Here is a 19,812-nt window from a genome sequence, read left to right as displayed (position 1 = left end):
TCTCAGTTTCTTTAATGGCAGAGTAAGGCTAATATAGCTGATTCACTGTGACCCACAGAATAGCTGGAAAATACCTTGACCTACAAACAGCTTTGATGAGATAACCAGTGGTTATATTGGAACAAATTTTTTAAAGAAACAGGCAACCACAAAGTAAAAATGTAACAGTTAATCCAAAGCGTCCCCTGTTGATTGCTTTTATTTTGAAGCAAATCCGCAGCACTTCCCTTGTGTTGCAGGTGGGTTGCGCACGGCTTGACGCCACTCTGGTCCGTGTAGCCGTGCATTGGGGTGAAGCCGCATAAAAGCGATCCCATCATGCAGGCGTGAGGTGTTCCGTGTAGCAAACGGAGGGGACCGCGCAGTGTTACCGGGGGAACCTGTGTGACAGGCAGCGGCCACGATAAAAAATGTCGAACCGAAAGCACCGGGACAACCAAGAGATCTGCGCCCGCAAGGTCCGGGAGCTGGCCCAGTCCGGAGTAAACAAACATTGCTTCGAGTGCAACCAGCCCGGGGTGACTTACACCGACATCACGGTGGGCAGCTTCGTCTGCACGTCGTGCTCCGGAATGCTGTGAGTGCAAACCCGCCGGCCCTCCGGGGTTTATTTACGGCACATTTAGCATCAGTGTGAGGGCAGTCGGATACTGATAGAGTAAAAGTACCAGGCCTGAGATTGCACCATGCACCACCCAGCCAGAAGCGAATGTACAGTGTATTATTTTGCGTTTCCCCGCGTTAACAGGGGTGGTTGGTGCAACAGCCGAGGATGTGTGCACACATTAATTTACGCAGTGTCTACCTCTCTCTGTCTCTGTCTCTCATGCGTGTCTTCCAACAGCTTCATAACCGACAGACCGCTAGTTGGTCATTTTCCAGCTCTGAGTTACGTTTCATTTCGTCATGGTGCAGGTTTGACACCACCTCGCTCTCTCTCTGTCTCTCTCTTTCTCCAGGCTCCTTTCCAGTGTGTGTGTGTGTGTGTGTGTGTGTGTGTGTGTGTGTACGTGTACGCGCGCGTGCTGGCACACTTTGTTTTGCATGTTTAGCCTAGTCCCGGCACTCAGGAAGACGGTTTCGGCACTTAGTGTGCGTTATTGCGCAATCTTGCACATGTACAGCAGTGTCCCACTTTGTGTCCCCAGCATGGAGGAAATAGGAGGCTCTGGAAGACAATATGTCTCTCTCTGTCACAAGGGTGTGTGCGTGTGTGCGTGTGTGTGTGTGTGTGTGTGGTGTCTTCTGCACAACAAATCTGGCCTTAAATTCACAATCACACGTCAGATGTTGCCTCTCCCACCTGCTCCGTCCCTTTGTGCTGTCTTAGAAGTGAGGACTGACTATAAATCTTCCCATTTCACTCCTGCATTTGACTCATCCATCTCTCCTCTGTGTCCCAGGAGAGGCCTCAACCCTCCCCACAGAGTCAAGTCTATCTCCATGACAACTTTCTCTCAACAGGAAGTAGAATTCCTCCAAAACCATGGCAATGAGGTGAGTGAAGTCCCAGCTGGGGACCTGATGCAGCATCTTTATTTTATTTTAGAAAGAAGGAGAGGGGAAAAAGCCTGTATTTGGATGCGTTTTCTTCCTGTTATTGACAGTGCGGAGTCATCCGAGGACATCAGTTACTGTTTGGTTATTTTTGTTTGGTTTTGTTATTTCCTGGTTCCAAATTCAGGGTTAAAATCGTGTGTTTGTGGTTCTGATATGGAATGTGAAACGCCCCTTGAGACTGCTAGTGCCAGGCTCGTACTGTGCCAAGAAACAAAAGGATGGGGCGCGTTATGTCCCACAAAACCATGATCTATTTCCTTTTTCACTGTGTGTGCGAGTGTGTGTGCGAGTGTGTGTGCGAGGGAGGGAGGGAGGGCTGGGCACTGATGCACAAACTTTTTTAAAACTCCCAAAATATCCAGTTTTAGCCAGAAGTCAAACAAAAGCACCCTGTCAAAATTTCTGTCTTTTATTTATTTACCTTTACCCAGGAAGAGCTGGCGACATCAGATCTCTTTCACAACAGAGACCTGGCCAAAGCAGCAGCCAGACAAACTCAAAACATGTAAAAAAAAAAAAAAGAAAATATATATACATTGATACAAATACCCACAACAAAAACACCAGTGGCCTCTGAAGAAAAACAACCACGTCTCTTTCACCACTTCCATTTTTAAACTTGGCGATTTATATGAGAATTTTTAAGTTTAGATGTCTCTGCGAAGTGCTTCATATTGATGGTGCATAATAAGAAAATGCTGTTTTCTCCCCACGCTGGACCAGCTCTTTATCCTCTCAAGGATATTCGAGTGGGCGTGGGAGTTTGCCCAACCAGTCTACATGTGCTTTGTGGACTTGGAGAAGGCATTCGACCGTGTCCCTCAGGGTATCCTTTGGGAGGTTCTGCGGGAGTATGGGGTGTCTGGCCCGTTGATGCGGGCCATTCAGTCCTTGTACAACCACAGTGAGAGCTTGGTCCGTATAGCCGGTAATAAGTCGGATTTGTTTCCTGTGGGTGTTGGACTCCGTCAGGGCTGCCCTTTGTCACCGATTCTGTTCATAATTTTTATGGACAGAATTTCTAGGCGTAGCCAGGTGGCGGAAGGCTTCTTCCTTAGTGGCCTCAGAGTCTCATCTCTGCTTTTTGCAGATGATGCGGTTCTGTTGGCTTCATCAGGGGGGGGCCTCCAGCTCGCAGTGGAACGGTTCGCAGCCGAGTGTGAAGCGGCTGGCATGAGAATCAGCACCTCTAAGTCTGAGGCCGTGGTCCTCAGCCGGAAAAGGGTGGAGTGCCATCTCCAGCTCAGGAACGAGTTCTTGCCTCAAGTGGAGGAGTTCAAGTATCTCGGGGTCTTGTTCACGAGTGATGGGAGAAGGGAGCGGGAGATCGACAGGCGGATCGGGGCTGCTTCTGCAGTGATGCGGACGCTGCACCGGTCCGTCGTGGTGAAGAGGGAGCTTAGTGTAAAAGCGAAGCTCTCGATTTACCGGTCGATCTACGTTCCTACCCTCACCTATGGTCACGAGCTTTGGGTAGTGACCGAAAGAATAAGATCGCGAATACAAGCGGCAGAAATGAGTTTCCTTCGAAGGGTGGCTGGTCTCTCCCTTAGAGATAAGGTGAGGAGTGCGGCCATCCAGGAGGGGCTCAGAGTAGAGCCGCTGCTCCTCCACATAGGAAGGAGCCAGTTGAGGTGGCTCGGGCATCTGATTAGGATGCCTCCTGGCCGCCTCCTGGGTGAGGTGTTCCGGGCATGTCCCACCGGGAAGAGGCCCCGTGGTAGACCCAGGACACGCTGGAGAGATTATGTATCTCGGCTGGCCTGGGAATGCCTTGGGGTCCCTCCGGATGAGCTGGAGGAGGTGGCTGGGGAGAGGGAAGCCTGGGCTTCTCTGCTTAGGCTTCTGCCCCCGCAACCCGGCCCCGGATAAGCGAAAGAAAATGGATGGATGGATGGATGTTTTCTCCCCATCTGCCAAAGCCGGCGGCACCTTTAAAGAGCAGCTGTTTGCAGGGGCGTTGCTGATAACTGTTGGAGCTGCGACAGAGGAGGGCACAGAGGTGAACTGGACGTTTACCCAGTGTTTGTTTATGCCAAGGGTTTGATATAAAGTGGGCCGTACCAGTAAAATCTTTGCATAATAATCTATAAAAACAAACCCCACTTTCCCTTAATTTTACCTGCACCTGAGGAGTATTTTGGAACTAAACAGCAGTAGTATTTTTTTAACTTTATGATCCAAACGACCTGTCAGCTCCTGAAATACTTTTTACATTTCTAAATCTTTCTACTCTTGTGTAACATTGCTGGCAATATTGCATCATTAGTAGCAGTGCATTTTATTGAAACCCTGGAATTTTTAATGAAATCGCTCAAATTTTCTTTACAAAATCTGCAAAGCCGTCCAGCTGAACAGATCGACAGGCCATCTGAAGATTAATTTTATGCAGTTTAGGCCATCTTTATGTTATTTTTTCAAGTATCTATCTATATTTTATTACTCAAAAATGCCTGTCACTGTCTCCTAGAGTTTAAAGTGAAAGCTTCAAATTGGTTTATTTTGGGTCCAATAAACCCAGAAATATTGAGTTTACTACCTACCACATAAGAAAAAACAAAACCCTTGCAGTCAGTAAATGTTAAAAACTTGCTCTAAATGATTTTTGACATGTTTTAACACTTTCTAATACATATATTGGTCTCAAAATCCCAATCCAATTGTTTGAGCTACAGTTGTGTTTCTGCAGCTTAGGTAATTATGATTGTTTTTGTAGCTTGAAAACTTAAATTATCAAGTAAATGAAGCCTCATTTTGGTGCTGAAATGTGACTGAATTGTATAAAAAGCTCCCACCCACCCACAGCATCCACTTTGGAAGCCACTGGTGTAGGCAGCTTTCCCTCCTGAGCTTATATCATACCGGTGAATGGTAAAGAGTCTGAGGCTGTCAGCATGAGTGCTTACTGGCTTTTATTAGGTTGTTGTTGGCCAGGGTCTGTGAGTCAAGTATAATGTGCAGAGAGGCAGAGGTGTGTATCATCCAGCTTTTCCTTTCTCATCATCCTCTGAAGAGTGATCCGGCCAGTCATGATTCACTGGCAGTAATATTTGCTGCACCCTTGCACCAGAGATGAGTCACTGATGAGAAAATCTGTGTATTTGTGAGAGATTCTCTGAGATTGAATGGCAAACAAAAACCAGGGATTGTGCTTTCATTTTTTACTCCAGGAATTAGACACCCACTAATCTCTCTTTTGTTTTGTTTTTTTGATGAATCGGTTCTGAGCTGCATGGTTTTTAGCGTGCCTTTTTGCAAAAAAATGTGTGTTCAGGTGGGGAGAAGGACGTGGCTGTGTGTGTTTGACCCAAAGACTGACGGCTGCTCCGACATGAAGGACTCTCAGAAGTTCAAAGAGTTCCTTCAGGATAAATACGAGAAGAAAAAATGGTGAGAGTCTGGGCTCTGTCTGAATAGATGCATGCTGATGGAAACAGACAGAAGCATCCTCATTTTTATTTTCTTTACTGAATAATTTTCATTTAAAAAATTGGCGGAAAAAATGCCCAACAAATGTTCAATAAGCCGTACAAAATAAAAATCTTTAAAATAGAACAAATTAAACCATTTAAAAGTAAGCACTAAAGGTTTATTTTTATTTTTTATGATTCCTAATCTGTTATTTTTGCACCGTTATCAGTCAAACATGTCAGTCTGCCTAAAATAGTTTAATTAAAGCTATTTTTTTAATCAGAAATGGTAAATGTTAGCATGCTAACATGCTAAATTAAAATAAACCCACAAACTTGCTCATTAGCAGGGTATAGGTGTCACTGCTGCTTTTCAAAGGAAATATGAGTTGAAATAAAGCCCTTTCAGCTGTATTGTGTATATATAAAAGTTGCTATATGACTATGAGCATGTTAGCATGCTAGCAGTAGCATTTAGCTCTGATATTATTGTTTTATGACTGAGCTGGTAGCGTTTGGCTGTTTTGCTTGTGAAATAAACAAGTTTAAAAATCTAACTATTAAAAAAAAAAAAAAAGCGTTATTTTGAGAGGTTAAAAGGGAACGTGGGGTAAAACTAGACGTGTCAAAGTTAGATATTCGATGTTTGGAAGAGAGACGCCTACTTGGAAAAATTATCTCAAGGCCAGTATCTCCTTTTGGGTTTATTATTTTCAAGCCTTAGAAATATTCCCAGTCATGTCATTTGGTAAATAGATAATCAAATGTCAGGCTGTTGCTGATAATGAGACCAGTTAGTTTCACAGCATCACTTTATGTCCCTGTATCTTTCCAGGCATTTTTCCAAAAGTAAGAACCGGAGAGACGTGGAGGGTCCCTGGAGTCCAGGGGTCCAGGCGATGCCCCCTTCTCACGGTCCCTTAGCGAGCCAGGGCCCAGCCCATAACATGCCCCTGAATGCCAGAGCCACGAGACCACTGGTGAGCGGCTGAATGTGTGAAATGGATGGAGGTAAAGTGGGGGGAGTGAAAGTGAGAAGATGAGGATTTAAGAGAGAAAGTGCTGTGTGTGTGTGTGTGTGTGTGTGTGTGTGTGTGTGTGTGTGATTTAAAAAAAAAAAAAAAAAAAAAAAACAAAAAAAAAAAAGGGGAAGGGAAAGTAGATGAGATTTTCAAAGAGTACTGAAGAAAGAATAGAAAGTGAAGAAATGACCTGAATTTGCTGCAGCACAGAGACAAAGACTGATGGGTCGGACAGTCGGAGGGCCAGGTAGCCTCAGCATCAAAGCCTCTGCTTATGAATTATTGAGAGAGGATGAAAGAGACTCAGTTCGTCTGGCTTTGTGTCTCTCTTTCTACCTCCCATCTGCTTCTTTTCTGTCTCCTTCTATCTCCCATCCTCTAGTCTCAGTCCCAGCTGCCGTCTTGGGACCGAGCCCCCGCCGTCTCTCCCGCCGACATGCGGACGGACGTGTTCACGGCTCGGCCGTCGCGCTCCCAAAGCTTTAGAGACCCCCCTCTGAAAGGTGAGAGGAATCTTTATGTGGGAGGAGCAAACATTTGTGGCATTATCATGTGTTTATCCCTCTTTTTGTAATCCATCTGTTGTTTCTCTCCGACACAGACCCCACCCTGTGTGGGATAGAAAGACAGCGACCGGGCTCTCTGTCGTCAGCACTGGGAGGTCAGGGTCACGGCCCCTCGTTCCCCGCCCTTCCACGGCCCTCAGGTGTGCCCTCCGCCCACGCTTTAAACACTGAGTACCGAGCCACTATCAGTGTTGATGAGATTTAGTAGCTTTGTTACTTGGAAGGGTGTTCCAGTTTACTGGTCACATGGATTTTTGAGTGTAGTAAAATGCTGCAGTGTTTGCTGTATTTGCGAAGCTAAGTTCCTCCTCTCATGTGATCTTAGGAAACAGTTGTGGTTGCACAAATTCCTGGTTAAAAAATAGATACTGTGCTTTCTCTGTTCTATTCTTGAGCCCTCTGAGCAAGAACATTAGGCAGTGCATCGTTTCACAGTGTGAAGACCATCGAATATTCTCACTGATGTCGCTCTGCGCTCGTCAGAGTTGGCTCCAAGCGGCCGTTTCAGTGTGGCGTCAGTGACACTCACTTGTTTCTCCTTGTCTCCCGTCCTCTTTTCTCCTCTGTCTCCTCCTCTCTTCTCCAACCTCGTAGCCAGTAGCTCGTTCAAAAACCACTTCACATTAGGTAAGACGCATCTCCGGCCGATGCTTTTGAGTGTGTGCATGTGTTCGTGTGCTGAAATCAATAAACTCTTCCAGTGCTGTATCATTTATAATATATGGCCAATCTGCGGGGCGCGCTGGGGTTTACTGGGCCTCACGTGGATGTGAGCTGGACTTTGTTTTAGAGCAGTGTGAGAGAAGAGGAGACGCAGCGCTCTGTGTTCATTTAGCCCTCCGAGCCGTGGCTGGCCAGTGTCACATACTGCAACTGGGGTCAATGTTTTTCTTCATCACTCAGGTTTCCCACTTCAAAGCCCAGATCTGAAGGCTGTGAGGGTCAAGGAGACACACACACACACACACACACACACACACTGCTCCCACCCTCAGAGGAGAGAGAACAAGTTTAAAGTGGGGCTATTTTTAGGCCATAGCTGCTGCTGCTGCCCCTGTCAGCAGAGGGCCGCTGATATTTCGCACCACGTTGGCGTTGAAGCACTTAAAAACTATGTAGGGCACAGCTGTAATCCCACAATACACATTAACATCCCCAGTAAGTACGTTAAGAAGTTCAGGTATGCTCTCGAAGATGGGCGGGCCCATATGCTAAAAACATGCAGCCTCGCGCGTTGTATCAGCAGATAATCTGCAGCAGGTCCGGTCTGCTCCGGCGCTGATCTCCTCAGAGGAGACTGTGTCAGATTTTACTTTCTGATCCGATGCTAATAGCTAATTGGCGAATCCAAACCCTGATTTGTTTGCGACACACACTGATGTTAAATGTCATTTCCTGTCTTTGTTAACCTCTAACAATTGTTTCTAAGACGTTTTTTTTTTTTTTTTTTTTGGCTTGCTGCTGTGCTGCACCTTTCCGGTTCTTTTTTTTTTTTATTTTTTTTTTTTAAAGATCCCTAAACATGGTGACTGTGTGTGCTTTATTACAACATGCTAAACTAATGCTGCCATTGGTACACCTCATAGCATGATGATCTTTAAATGGCATGAGATCATTTGCTTCTTTAGGCAGATTGTTTTTCTGTTTTTTGCTTTTTCCAGTACTTGGGACTATATCTGCAACATATGTAACTACCATATCATTATCATACTGTATTATTGAAGAACAGCGAGGTGTTTAAACCTCTGCCCATTAGTACATACTGAGGTGTAATCTTGTTTTCTCCCTCTCAGGTCGTACGGTGTCGGCCTCGGGGGCTACGGGCCCCTTCAGGGCCTTCCCGAAGTCTCTGAGCGTGGACTTCGGAGGTCTGAACCACCCCCAATCACAGCCTCTGCCCCAGTCTCTGTCTCAGCCTCAGCAGCAGCAGCCTGCCGGTGTAGGTCAGACGACTCCACCGGTCAGCAGCTCCAGCGCCCAGGACAAGTACGCTGCTGTGTCACAGCTGGACAGCGTCTTCTCTGATACATCATCGGCCACCGGTAGGACGTGTTTGTGAGTCATGTGAAATTTAGTATAGATGCTGATTTCTTGGACCTGTACATAGCCGTGGCTCCATTTTTGTTCACTGCATTTATTTCATAGTTTTATTGAATAAGAGTTGTCCTGTTTTTCAGATTGCATCAGGTCTTCACATAGACTGTATATAAAAGATTAACCTGTTGGTTGGAGGACTGAGACAAGGTTGGAGTGTTAAGTTCAGATAATCAGTCATATTATTGTCAGATAATGCTAGCAAATGGGTTGATGTGTCTCACACACAGACACGGGGAACTGCTAATTAGCGCTAAATAACAGCTAAGTAATACCACAGTGTGACTCACCGAAACTGGAGCGCACACTTCCTGGAAGGGCTGTGAGTACAGCCGACTGCACAGGAAGCTGTGTTTGCATTATAAATGCACTAAAGGGGACCAAAACCATAAACGTGGTTGAGAGGTCCTGTGACTATCATCAGCTGAAGCAGTGCCTTACAGATGTGCAGCTGGCATCTACCTGTTGCTCAAGGTGGCTTTAAAAATTCACCTGCTGCTTCATTGTCATAAGGGGGGTGGGGGGGGTTAGCTATAGAGACCATTTTAATGGGGGTTGAACCGGTTTCGGAGCCTCACGCGGTCATTAGAGGAACTGCAGTATTGGCTTCGTATTTTAGGCCCAGAGGTCGCCACCAAAAAGTGCTGGTAAGAACCAACACAAGAAAACGAATCTAAACTTGTGCTGCAGCACTTTTCTTCTCTTTCAGTCCCGTTAATCCTCTCACAACCTCTCTGACCTGTCCGGAGCAGGAAGGAGGGACTAAACTCCCCGACTGAATACAGAATAATTAAACCTCGCTTCAGCTTGACCCGAGTATTTTTTAAATTTTTTTCCTCATTGTTGTGGTGTTACTCTGGCTTCAATAAGGACCCGAGCACATCTTCCAGCACTGTGTAACAGATAGTTTGATTTGAGGGCTTGCGTGTGCCTTCGATACAGATTATCACAGCCAGCTCAGCTTGGTTGCATAACATCATTACTCCAAATGCCAAGGCTTTTAGCAGCTGAATTATGCTCATTGTGTTTGCTTCAGATCGTGCACATCGTGATTCAAAGGACCTTGTTGATACCTTTTTTTTTTTTTTTTTTTTTTTTTTTTTTAAATCAGCTGTGCTTGTCTTATAACTAAGCTGGCCGGTTTAATGCATAGGATTCATGTGAGAGGCCCAGGAAGCTTTTGTTGTTTTCCACCATCCTCATCGCCTCCACTGCCCGGCAGAGTAGGGAGGTTATTGATTTTCTGCCCCGGCTCACTTTGATTTATATCAAGCTGAACATAGAGACGATATTTTATTCAGGGTGTTTGTAATTCTTTTGTTCTGTGATGACTTGCATGCCAAAGATCAGCAGATTGAACTGTTTCAAAGGTTTTTACTCACATTTCAAAATCGTAGTAGTGCTTGATCTCGTAAATTAGGCCTCGTTACAGGCCTGAGGTTATGTTGGGTTGTGTTGTGGTGCGTGTGAAATGCTTGTTTGCAGCTCCACCCAGTGGCCCTCCGCAGTACAGCGCCATCTTCGGCAGCAGGCTCTCATCCAGCTCCACTCCTGCCAGGTAGAGAAAAAGAGCAGCCTCGTCAAATCGTTTTTTTGTTAAACATGGCAGATTTTTAACTTTCCTGCTTCTGGAGCCCTTTAAAGGTCAAATTCTGATCGATCCTCCCTTTTTTTTTTCCCCAGCTCCCCCGGTGTCGATACCGCTTCCAGCTCCCAAAATTTTGCAAGTAGGTGCCGAGCACGAACCGCATCGATTGCTCCTGTTAACCTGCACGATTTACATTCAGTTCTCTCATCTTCAAAAAACAGTCCAGCGCTCCTGATTAGACTGAAACTCAGAGCAGTGTTGGTTTGAAAAGGCAAGAATGTAACCTGTTAACCCCCAGGCAGCACACTGTGAATTATCTCCCTGTCTCCCCCAACCCCCACCCTGTGTGTCTCAGATTTCCCCAACCCATTCAGCTCCAGCTCCAGCTCCAGCTCCGCTTCCCAGCAGCCCGTCGCCCTCTCCCCCAGTAACCCCTTCAGTAATGCCTCAGGAGGTAAGCCCTCGTGCTCGCTCTTTCTGATACTTTCTGCTGCAACTTTTTAACGTGTTAGAGTACCTTCGGCTGATTAGATTAGCACTGCTGTAATCGTGTTCTGGGAGATTTTCATGAAAGCAAAGAATTCAATTTAATTTTCATTTAAAAATATAAAGATAAGAAATAAAAGGAGAATAGCCGCAGCTGACAGCATCACAAAAAAGGCAAAACGTATGGCTTTTAAGCTGTTCAGTAAACTCTGCTAAGATCCCTCTGATTTCCCATTAAAGACAAAGAACCCACCAGCCACTTTATTAGGTACACCAAGATGGTATTGAGTTGGACCCCCTTCATTCTTCAGAGCTTCTGACCCCAGCATCTGAATGTCACAGCAGAAATCAAGACTCATCAGACCAGGCAGTGTTTTTCCAATTCATCTATTGTCCAGATTTGGTGAGCCCATGTGAATTGTAGTCCTAGTTTCCTGTTCTTAGCTGACCTGGTGTGGTCTTCTGCTGCTGTAGCCCATCTGCTTCAAGGCTGGATGCGATGTGCGCGCAGAGATGCACTTCTGTACACTTTGGTTGTAACGAGTGGTTGTTTGAGTCTCTGCTGCCTTCCTATCAGCTTGAAGCAGTCTGACTATTCTCCTCTGATCTGACATCAACAAGGCATTTTCACCCAGAGGAACTGCCACTCACTGGATATTTACTTTTTCAGACCATCCTCTGTAAACCACAGAGATGGATGTGTGTGAAAATCCCAGCAGATCAGCAATTTCTGAAATACTCAGATCAACATCCATGCCTCTTTCGAAGTCACTTCAGTCACTTTTCTTCCCCATTCTGATGCTCAGTTTGAACTTCAGGAGGTTATCTCGACTATGTCTACATGCCTAAATGCTTTGAGTTGCTGCCATGTGATTGGCTGATTACATATTTGCATTAATGAGCAGGTGAATGGGTGTACCTAATAAAGTGTCCAGTGTGTGTATATGGAAAGCACAATAAGCGCACTTTAGTACTGAGGAAAAATGGAAATCATTGTAAAACAGATGAGTCAGTCTGTACACTGCAGATCTCCTGAATCACTTTTTTATATTTTTTTTTATCTTTATTTCTTCTTTCAGGCGGTCACATGGATTTGTCAGGATACTGAGACAGGCAGCACACCTACACTTCTGTTCAAACCAAAGTCTTTTAGCGTGATTTTTACATGACTTAAATAACGTGTGAATGCATAAACTTAAGCAAATCAAAAACAGGAAGTGAAATTCAAATCCCTGCCCGTTGTGAAAAACTGATCCCCCCTGATCTGTGTGCAGGTTAAGCTTTTTTCAAGCGTTTGAACACGCTCGTAGCTGTTGAATAATCCACTAGCTCCTGCTCACAGAGTCTGAATGTAACAGGTAACATTTACTCTTCAGACTAACGATGGAGCTCTGTAACACTGCCTGAGCTGGGCCTTTATTTCTCCTCCATGCAGGGCGGCGAAAACGATGCTCAGCACTTTCACGGCTGCTGCGCTGAATTGCATGTTGTGTACACACTAAACGGCTGATTACAGAAGCTTAATCGCAGCTGTCAGCTTTCACGGTTGCTGCAGCTTCATGCCGGTAACGTTACTTTTAACTTGGGGTCACTGACTTCACACAAAGGAGACGTGTATATCACACGCAGGCTCTTTAAAAGGAAAAGCTCGGCCTGCAACTGAAAATCAGACTTGAGCTCCTCTCGTGCATTAACCACAACCTGGGTAAATGACTGTGCAGTGATACTGTAGTGCTTTATGATTAAATGGAACAACCTGGCTTTTGTTCCATTTCAGTTTTAGACCTCACAGCTCTGGGCCTTCCATTAGCTCCACTTCAATTATTCAACAATATCGTGTATTCGGTTATATTCTTGACTGGTCGCAGAGCTCATTACTGCTTTATGTTTCCTGTAGGCTCTCTGATTAAGGTGCAGAAACAGGAAAACAGTCTTTTTGGGCTGAGGAGCCGACAGATGTGTTCTGCATGGATTGATGATCTGCGTCTAATTTCGCCATGTGTGTGTGTGTGTGTGTGTGTGTGTGTGTGTGTGTGTGTGTGTGGGTGTGTGTGTGTGTGTGTGTGTGTGTTTCTTTTCTCCAGGTGACTCCGGTGCGTTCGTCACCTCGCCCACCTCCGTTTTTCCTCCGTCTACCACTTTCCCAGCGGCTGCTACCCAGAATGCATTTCCTCATGAGTCAGCCACCAATCAGGAAGCCAACGGTGAGATTTGTTGCCTCGTATGTTATGTGCCGTGGTGGTGAGTCTAGTTAAATCCTTTAAAACAAGCAGCCAGCACCATTTGGCGTCCAAAGAGGTATTTCCTCTGTAATAGTTGTAAAGCTGACCACAACACAGAGATGTGCTGTAGTTTCTTCTTCTCATAAGGCCCCGCTCTGATTTCTAATATTCAGTTTCCCTGAATATGAACCCTCCCCATTTATGCACCTACACTGCCGGGTTAACTGAGCTGCAGGTGTTGAGATTTGTGCTGGGAAGGAAAAGGATGGACAGCATTAGGAAGAGCTCAGGTTGTGTTGGTTTGGACATGTGCCAAGAAGAGGTGCTGGGTGTACTGAGAGATGGATTTTGAAGATGGAGCTGCAAGAAAATAGGAAATGCATGAGGCCAAAGAGGAGGTTTATGGATGTGGTGAGAGAGGATGAGCAGGTGGTAGGCTTTACAAAGGAAGATGGAGATGGAAGTTGATCCACTGAAGAAAAAGATGCAGATAAGCTCCTATTATTATTGGTTTTTATAAGATAACAAACCATATTTCCTCAGTATGTCGTGTCATGAGCCTCGAGTTTAGAGGCACACTAGAAAATGAGACCCAGATATTTACAATTAATGATATGCTGTAATTTAATGCAGCTTCTCCTCACCTGCAACCAGTCCTCAAAACAAAACAAAAAAAATAGGAGCCTTTCTGACACTGACAAACAAAATAATCCATTCTGATTACAGTTGTACCACGCAGCCACCTCACAGCAGCAGCATCATGAAATCTAAGTATAAGTAAGTGAAATGTATTTAAGTAGCACTTTTCAGAGATAAAAATCATAAAGGGCTTCACAAGAAAACACAAAAAAATAGAAGTATAACATAGCATAAGAATGTACAGACATATAATACAACATATAACAAGTTCATTGAAATCTTGTCTGTATAAAAATATCTTCAGCTGCTTTTTATGACAGTCAGTGGAGTCTGTACAGCGTAAAAGCAGAGAAGAGTTTCGCAACCTCGGTGCCACTGCCTGAGAAGCCCGATCCGACCGGTTTCAAACAGTGTGTGTGGGTGGGCCAGCAGCAACCTTTGACCCAGTGACCTAAGAGCTCAGGAAGAAACATGAGGTTTCAGCAGGTCAGAGATATACTGGGGAGCTTGACCATGTAGGGCCCTAAAATCTAAAACTAAAATTTTAAGATGAAATCTAAAATTGTCTGGCAGCCAGTGAAGAAAAGGCAAAACTGGAGGGATCTTTGTGCAGCATTCTGCAGAGACTGAAGGTGAGCCAAAGCTCATTTGATGAAACAAGTAAAAAGACCGTTTAAAATAAGTTCAGCCTTGGACAACAGTAATCGGAGTTATGAAATATTCCTCAGATGATAAAACAGTTCTGAACCAGCTGTTCGGAGTGATGCTCAGGGGACACTGAAGAAGCTGATACGCAGCCTAATTTCTGAAATCATATGGTCCGGAGCAATCATCGCATTTAGCTGGAGGAAGCTGTCATTTAACCATTGGTTGATCTCTGTCAGGTAGTTACTTAAAACACTAGAACTCTCAAGGTGGTCATTTTGACCATTTTCAAATTTTGCAGTGCAATATCTTTTTTGCTATTAACCTCATGTAACTGTAGGATCCTGACTTTTCCTAAATATGTGTATATTTTATTCTAACATTGTAATTTAAAAAAAAATTACAAGACACAAGAGGGTTATGAGTGTTTCTACCTAGAACTCCCATAGGCGGTCATTTTGACCACAAAACTTTATTTACATAAAATTATGATAAATAAATATGATATGTATAAATATAATTTGTAATCAATAAAAGATCAAAGAATACATGGATCTGTAATGTTACCAATCAACTAAAGATGGTCGTAGCCAGGGTCATAGGTGTCATATTGACTATAGCCATATACAGCGTAATTTGGTGAAATCAGATGCTTTTTGGCTCCTGATAGTCACCACCTGCTGATGGTGGGCAATGTGTCATTCTTGGTGTTCTCAAGAACTTGAAAACAGGTGACTGGACTTTATTTAAACCCTGTGGGGGCTGTACCCTTTGGAGGTTTTTGCTGACCCATTAGTATTCATCATCACATGAGCCAATGTGTGAAAAAACATGTGGATCATTACCACAAAGGGTTTCCTGTGAAACCACTGTGGCATCTGTGAGACCTGGTGACTTCAGGTGGCCTCAATAGGTAACTTGAAGTAAGGTGTGAGTGGGGTTTGAGGCACCTGGAAGGGATCTCTAGATTGTACTGTTGGAAGCTGACAGCTGGTATCATAAACCAAAACCTCTGTTCAGTGCTTGTTGTTCAGTGGACATAGATGGCCACTTTCACTCCTCTTTCAAACCATCTTTGTTCTCGGTCTATGAACAGTGGCATCCTCAAAAGACACGTGGTTATCCCAACTGGGCCTTCATCAAATCAGTGAAGATGAACAGGAAAGAAAGTCGGATGCCAACTAGGAATAAAGAGCAAACCTGCAACATTATCTCTAATGTAGCAGGTTTGTCAGTGAAATGCAGGAGAATTTTCTCCAAGCATGACATCCCAGCCACACTCCAGGACAAAAAATGGTCCCAAGGACAAAACTCCCAAACACAACTCCATCCTAATATGCTGTGCACTGCAGCAAAAAGTGCTCAGACTTCTACATTGGAAAAACTGAGCAGCCACTCCACAATGGCCTAACATGGAAGGGCCACCTCAGCATGACAAGACTCAGCTGTACTTCTGCACCTAAAGCAGGGCTCTTCAACTCCAGGCCTCGAGAGCCGGTGTCCTGCAGGTTTTAGATGTGTCCCTGATCCAACACACCTGAATCAAATGGCTGAATTACCTCCTCAGTATGCAGTCAAGTTCTCCAGAGTCCTGCTAATGACTTCTATATTTGACTCAGGTGTGTTGAAGCAGAGACACATCTAAAACCTGCAGGACACCGGCCCTCGAGGCCTGGAGTTGAATAACCCTGACCTAAAGGATGAAGGACACTCTTCCAGCTGTTGACATTTTGAACTGGAAAGGCGGGATCGTTTGAAAGAAGAGTAAAGGAAGCCATCAATGTCAACTGTAAACAACCATCACTGAGACTGTGGCTTGAAACATCAGCTGTCCGCTACCTACAGTGTACTCTTGAGATCGCTCCCCAGGTACCTTAACCCTGACTCATACCTTTTTTTTGGGGGGGGGGGGGGGGGGGGGTCACACAGTGCTTCCACCCAAAAACCCTGGTGACCCACACTTTTTTTTTTTTTTTTACACCTTAGCTTGTGTGCTACAGCACGTGAATAATAGTGGGTCAATGACCACCTCCAAAGGGGACAACTCCATTAAGGTTTAAATACCTGAGGTTCTCCAACTTTTGGTGGAAAAGCCTGAAAAAGCTTCTTGGATAAGAGGAGAACCGACTTCAAAAAAATGTAAAGGAGTCCACTCAACTTTTTTTGAGCTGTTGAGAAAACCATGACCTGGAAGACTGAGAATCTATACACACACACATGTTCCGGTTACAGATCTTTCTTGCCACAACCATCTTTAGTTGATTGGTAACATTACAGATCCATTTATTCTTCGATGTTTTTATTGATTATAAATTATATTTGTACATATGGTATTGATTTATTATAAATGTAAGCAGATTATGTATGGTTGGTCAAAATGACCACCTATGGGAGTTCTAGTAGTTCTAAAATTCTGGGAGTTCTAGTGTTAAACTAGACCATTTATAAAACTCAGAGGCTCTGAAAGAACAATAGAACTGAACGTCATCAGCACAGAAATGGTAATAAATATTTTTGTAAGATCTAATAATCTGGCCTAGAGGAAAAATACAAAGCAAAAAGACAAGTGAACCCAAAACAGATCCCTGAGGTACCCCACAAGGCAGAACTGTTACTTCAGACTTGATTCATACAAACAGCAAAAGATCTCTCAGATAGATGTGACATGAATTACTTTAAAGCAACATCAGTAATCCCAAACAAATCCTTAAACTGGTTCTGGTTAAATGAAACAAAATCTCTCCTGATGTAAAAGCAAGCCTTATCGCTGCTCTTCCACATGTGTCTGCAGGTCTTACCCAGTCTGTTTCATAGGCCTGAACATGAGAACCTTACAGTGTGTAGGAAAAAAACAAAAACAAGGACAAGATCTTTGATTGTGGCGTCTATCTGCAAAATACAGCTCAGCCTTCTGGCACAACACTGGCTACGCATGAAAATTGAACTTGCCTTCACTTTCAGATTGGGGTTAAAGAAACATAGTATATTTTTGCAGTGGCTGCACGCTTATTCTCAGTTTTCAGCGTCTTTCTGGCGCCTTCGATTCCTTATCTCTGCTGACGTGTATATTCGCACATCAAGATAACGTGTAATTCATCTTTTGGAAAAACATGGCACAGCTGCTCTACACCCTCATAAACTTCTTAGCGTGCCACTGCGCAGACCACAGCTACAGCTGCACCAAAATTTATGAATTGAAACTTGGATTTTTTTTTTTTTTTTTTTTTTTTTTTTGACGCCTGTCCCGAAGGAACTGAAAGCTTCTGTGAAAATGAGAAAACGTGGCAAACCTGGCTTTGATGAGCTCAAAATGAAAACTTCTGCTGCAGTAGGGAGTGTTTGTGTTTCCTGACGTGCACGGACACTCTGCAAATGTTCATTTCAGCAGGGACCGCCAACAACGGTCCAGGAATACTAGGTGACCCACCCAGTTTAGAGCTGCTGGTGGTGGCTCTGCGGTTTCTGGTTTCACTCAATGCAGTTTCTCTATATCGTGTTATATATATATATATATATGTGTGTGTGTGTGTGTGTGTGTGTGTGTGTGTGTGTTGCAGGTTTTGCCTCCTTCCCCACGCCTGACGCTTACTCCAAAGTCCCTCGGCCCATGTCGGTGAACCCTTTCACGGTGAGTATCCCTTCACAAGGTGCACTTCAGCGGCGCTAATCGGTAGTTCGCGCCAGTTTTCTGTGAATTTTCGATGGCATGCTAAGTAAGTCCTGGCTGCTGCCTCTCTTGTCTTGCAGGGGAATGTTTACCCCAGTCGGGGGACATCAAAAAATCCTTTCATCTGACCCCCTTTCCCTCCCTCTCTGGGAACCGAGGGAGGAGTGAATTTGAGGAGTTGCTGCCATTTCAATGCCTCTGGAGTATTTTCACCTTTTCAATGGAGGGTCGTGCATCCAGGCTGGCCCTCCCTCCCCGATCTGTCTTTGTTTACGTGTTTTGTGGAGGAGAAAAAAAAAAAAAAAGCGTGAATGCAGTTAATGAAATTCATGTTTGTATGTGTGAGAGTTTTGGCCTGCTGTGTTTGTACCACGTGACATACGTCAAAAGGTGTTTGTGTGCCAGTAGACGCCACCTCAGGGCTCTGTGGGAGTCACGACGCCTCTGATTTAAAAAAATTTTTTTTTTTTTTTTTTTTTGCTGAAATGCACTCGCATATATTACACACACACGTGTTGCTGCTGCTATTTGCTTTCATCTCCTTGCTTAGAAGTGCAAAAAAAAAAGAAAAAACACCCCCTCGATACGTCAGTGCTGTCTTCTGCTTTAAAACTTTGGGGTCTCAGTGGAGCCAGCTGAGACTCTGACCCCGCATCACGAGTTTCTATAGATGGTTTTAACAGCCTTAACAGCCTCCTGATGCATGTGAATTAGTGTTGAAAGATAAGACAGGTTTGTCTCTGTGGTGTGTGTGTGCGCGTGCGTGCGTGCGTGTGTGTGTGTGCGTGCGTGCGTGTGTAACTTGTTTGTATTCATCATTGTTCCTTTTTTTTGTGTGTGTGTGTGTGTGTCAGGTTTCCTACAAAGGATGATCTATGTTTTCCACTCTCAGGCTGCATGCGCTTAGAGGGCTAAAAAGGAGCTACTGAATGTACAAGTAATTTCAGAGTAACTTAAATGTGTATAAAGATCTTCATCGCTTCATGTACCGGACCAAAATCTTCTGTTTTTGTTTTTTTTTTTTTGGGGTTTACATGAAGTTTATTTTTCTTATTTTGCCAAAAAAGAAGAGATTCATGTAAGAGCGTCTTTGTAATGACAAGTATTCATGTTCATAAAATCAGTTTGTTGCTTCTTAAGACAGTTTGAGTGTTTCTTTCTGTGTGTGTGTGTGTGTGTGTGTGTGTGTGTGTGTGTGTGTGTGTGTGTGTGTGTGAGAAGTGCATCTCTAACAGACATGTAATGAAGGCGTTGTAGGGCATTTCAAACAGCAGGGGGCGCGAGGTATCCAATTTTCTTCTCTTGACCTCGTGCGCAAGGTTACGTTTGGATGCATGTTGCATAACTACATACATACTGCATAAGCATACAGCACAAATATAGAAACCCTTTAGAGCCGCTAGAATAACTACAAAGGGACCCTTTTGGAATATTTATTGGAATTTTAAATCCAGTGTGAGTCCAAATCTGCATCATGCCAACTACTGAGCTGTTACATTTATTTTGGGGTTAGGTCTGCTACAGTAAGTGGAGGTTTTACTGCAGACAAGAGGGCGGAATATGACTACTACAAACGATCATCTATCGAATTATTGCAGCTCAATCAGGATTCAGTAGCCGGGTTATAAATCTCTGTATTCCCAAAGGATTTGAGGTTACTGTGACCCTTGATTTTAATTATACTCGTGCAGCTTTCTGCAGTTTTAATCTCTACCCCCCCCCCCCCCCCCCCCCCCCCCCCATCTGAATGCACAAAGTGCTGCAAAACATGCGTCAGTGTGTTCACATTTCAACAGAACGGGGGATTTTTAAGGACGGGCTCATGGAAGCGCCAAGACTGAAATCTTAGCTTGGAAAGGATGCTGCCTTCAGGTGCTGTGGGAAATACTGGTTGTTTGAGTGCACCTCAAGTT

General features: G+C 44.4%; 1 protein-coding gene across 4 annotated transcripts; it reads left to right on the top strand.

The window, feature by feature from the left end:
- The first annotated feature begins 263 nt into the window (after positions 1-263).
- Positions 264-19,532, top strand: agfg2 (ArfGAP with FG repeats 2). 4 transcript variants are annotated; one of them, XM_030753810.1, is made up of 14 exons: positions 264-577; positions 1,404-1,497; positions 4,835-4,950; positions 5,806-5,950; positions 6,375-6,495; positions 6,594-6,698; positions 7,153-7,185; positions 8,352-8,600; positions 10,138-10,210; positions 10,336-10,379; positions 10,596-10,694; positions 12,811-12,930; positions 17,790-17,860; positions 17,980-18,725. In XM_030753810.1, the coding sequence occupies exons 1-14, from the start codon at positions 411-413 to the stop codon at positions 18,025-18,027; spliced, it is 1,485 nt and encodes a 494-aa protein (XP_030609670.1). In that variant the 5' UTR covers positions 264-410; the 3' UTR covers positions 18,028-18,725. The 4 variants fall into 4 exon arrangements, with proteins under 4 accessions (XP_030609670.1, XP_030609672.1, XP_030609671.1 ...); XM_030753812.1 differs by lacking the exons at positions 17,790-17,860; positions 17,980-18,725 and adding an exon at positions 18,754-19,532; XM_030753811.1 differs by lacking the exon at positions 7,153-7,185.
- Positions 19,533-19,812: the final 280 nt, after the last annotated feature.

This window comes from Archocentrus centrarchus, chromosome 18, assembly GCF_007364275.1.
Source record: "Archocentrus centrarchus isolate MPI-CPG fArcCen1 chromosome 18, fArcCen1, whole genome shotgun sequence".
Taxonomy (NCBI): Eukaryota; Metazoa; Chordata; class Actinopteri; order Cichliformes; family Cichlidae; genus Archocentrus; species Archocentrus centrarchus.
This window is presented reverse-complemented; position numbering and strand designations above follow the sequence as displayed.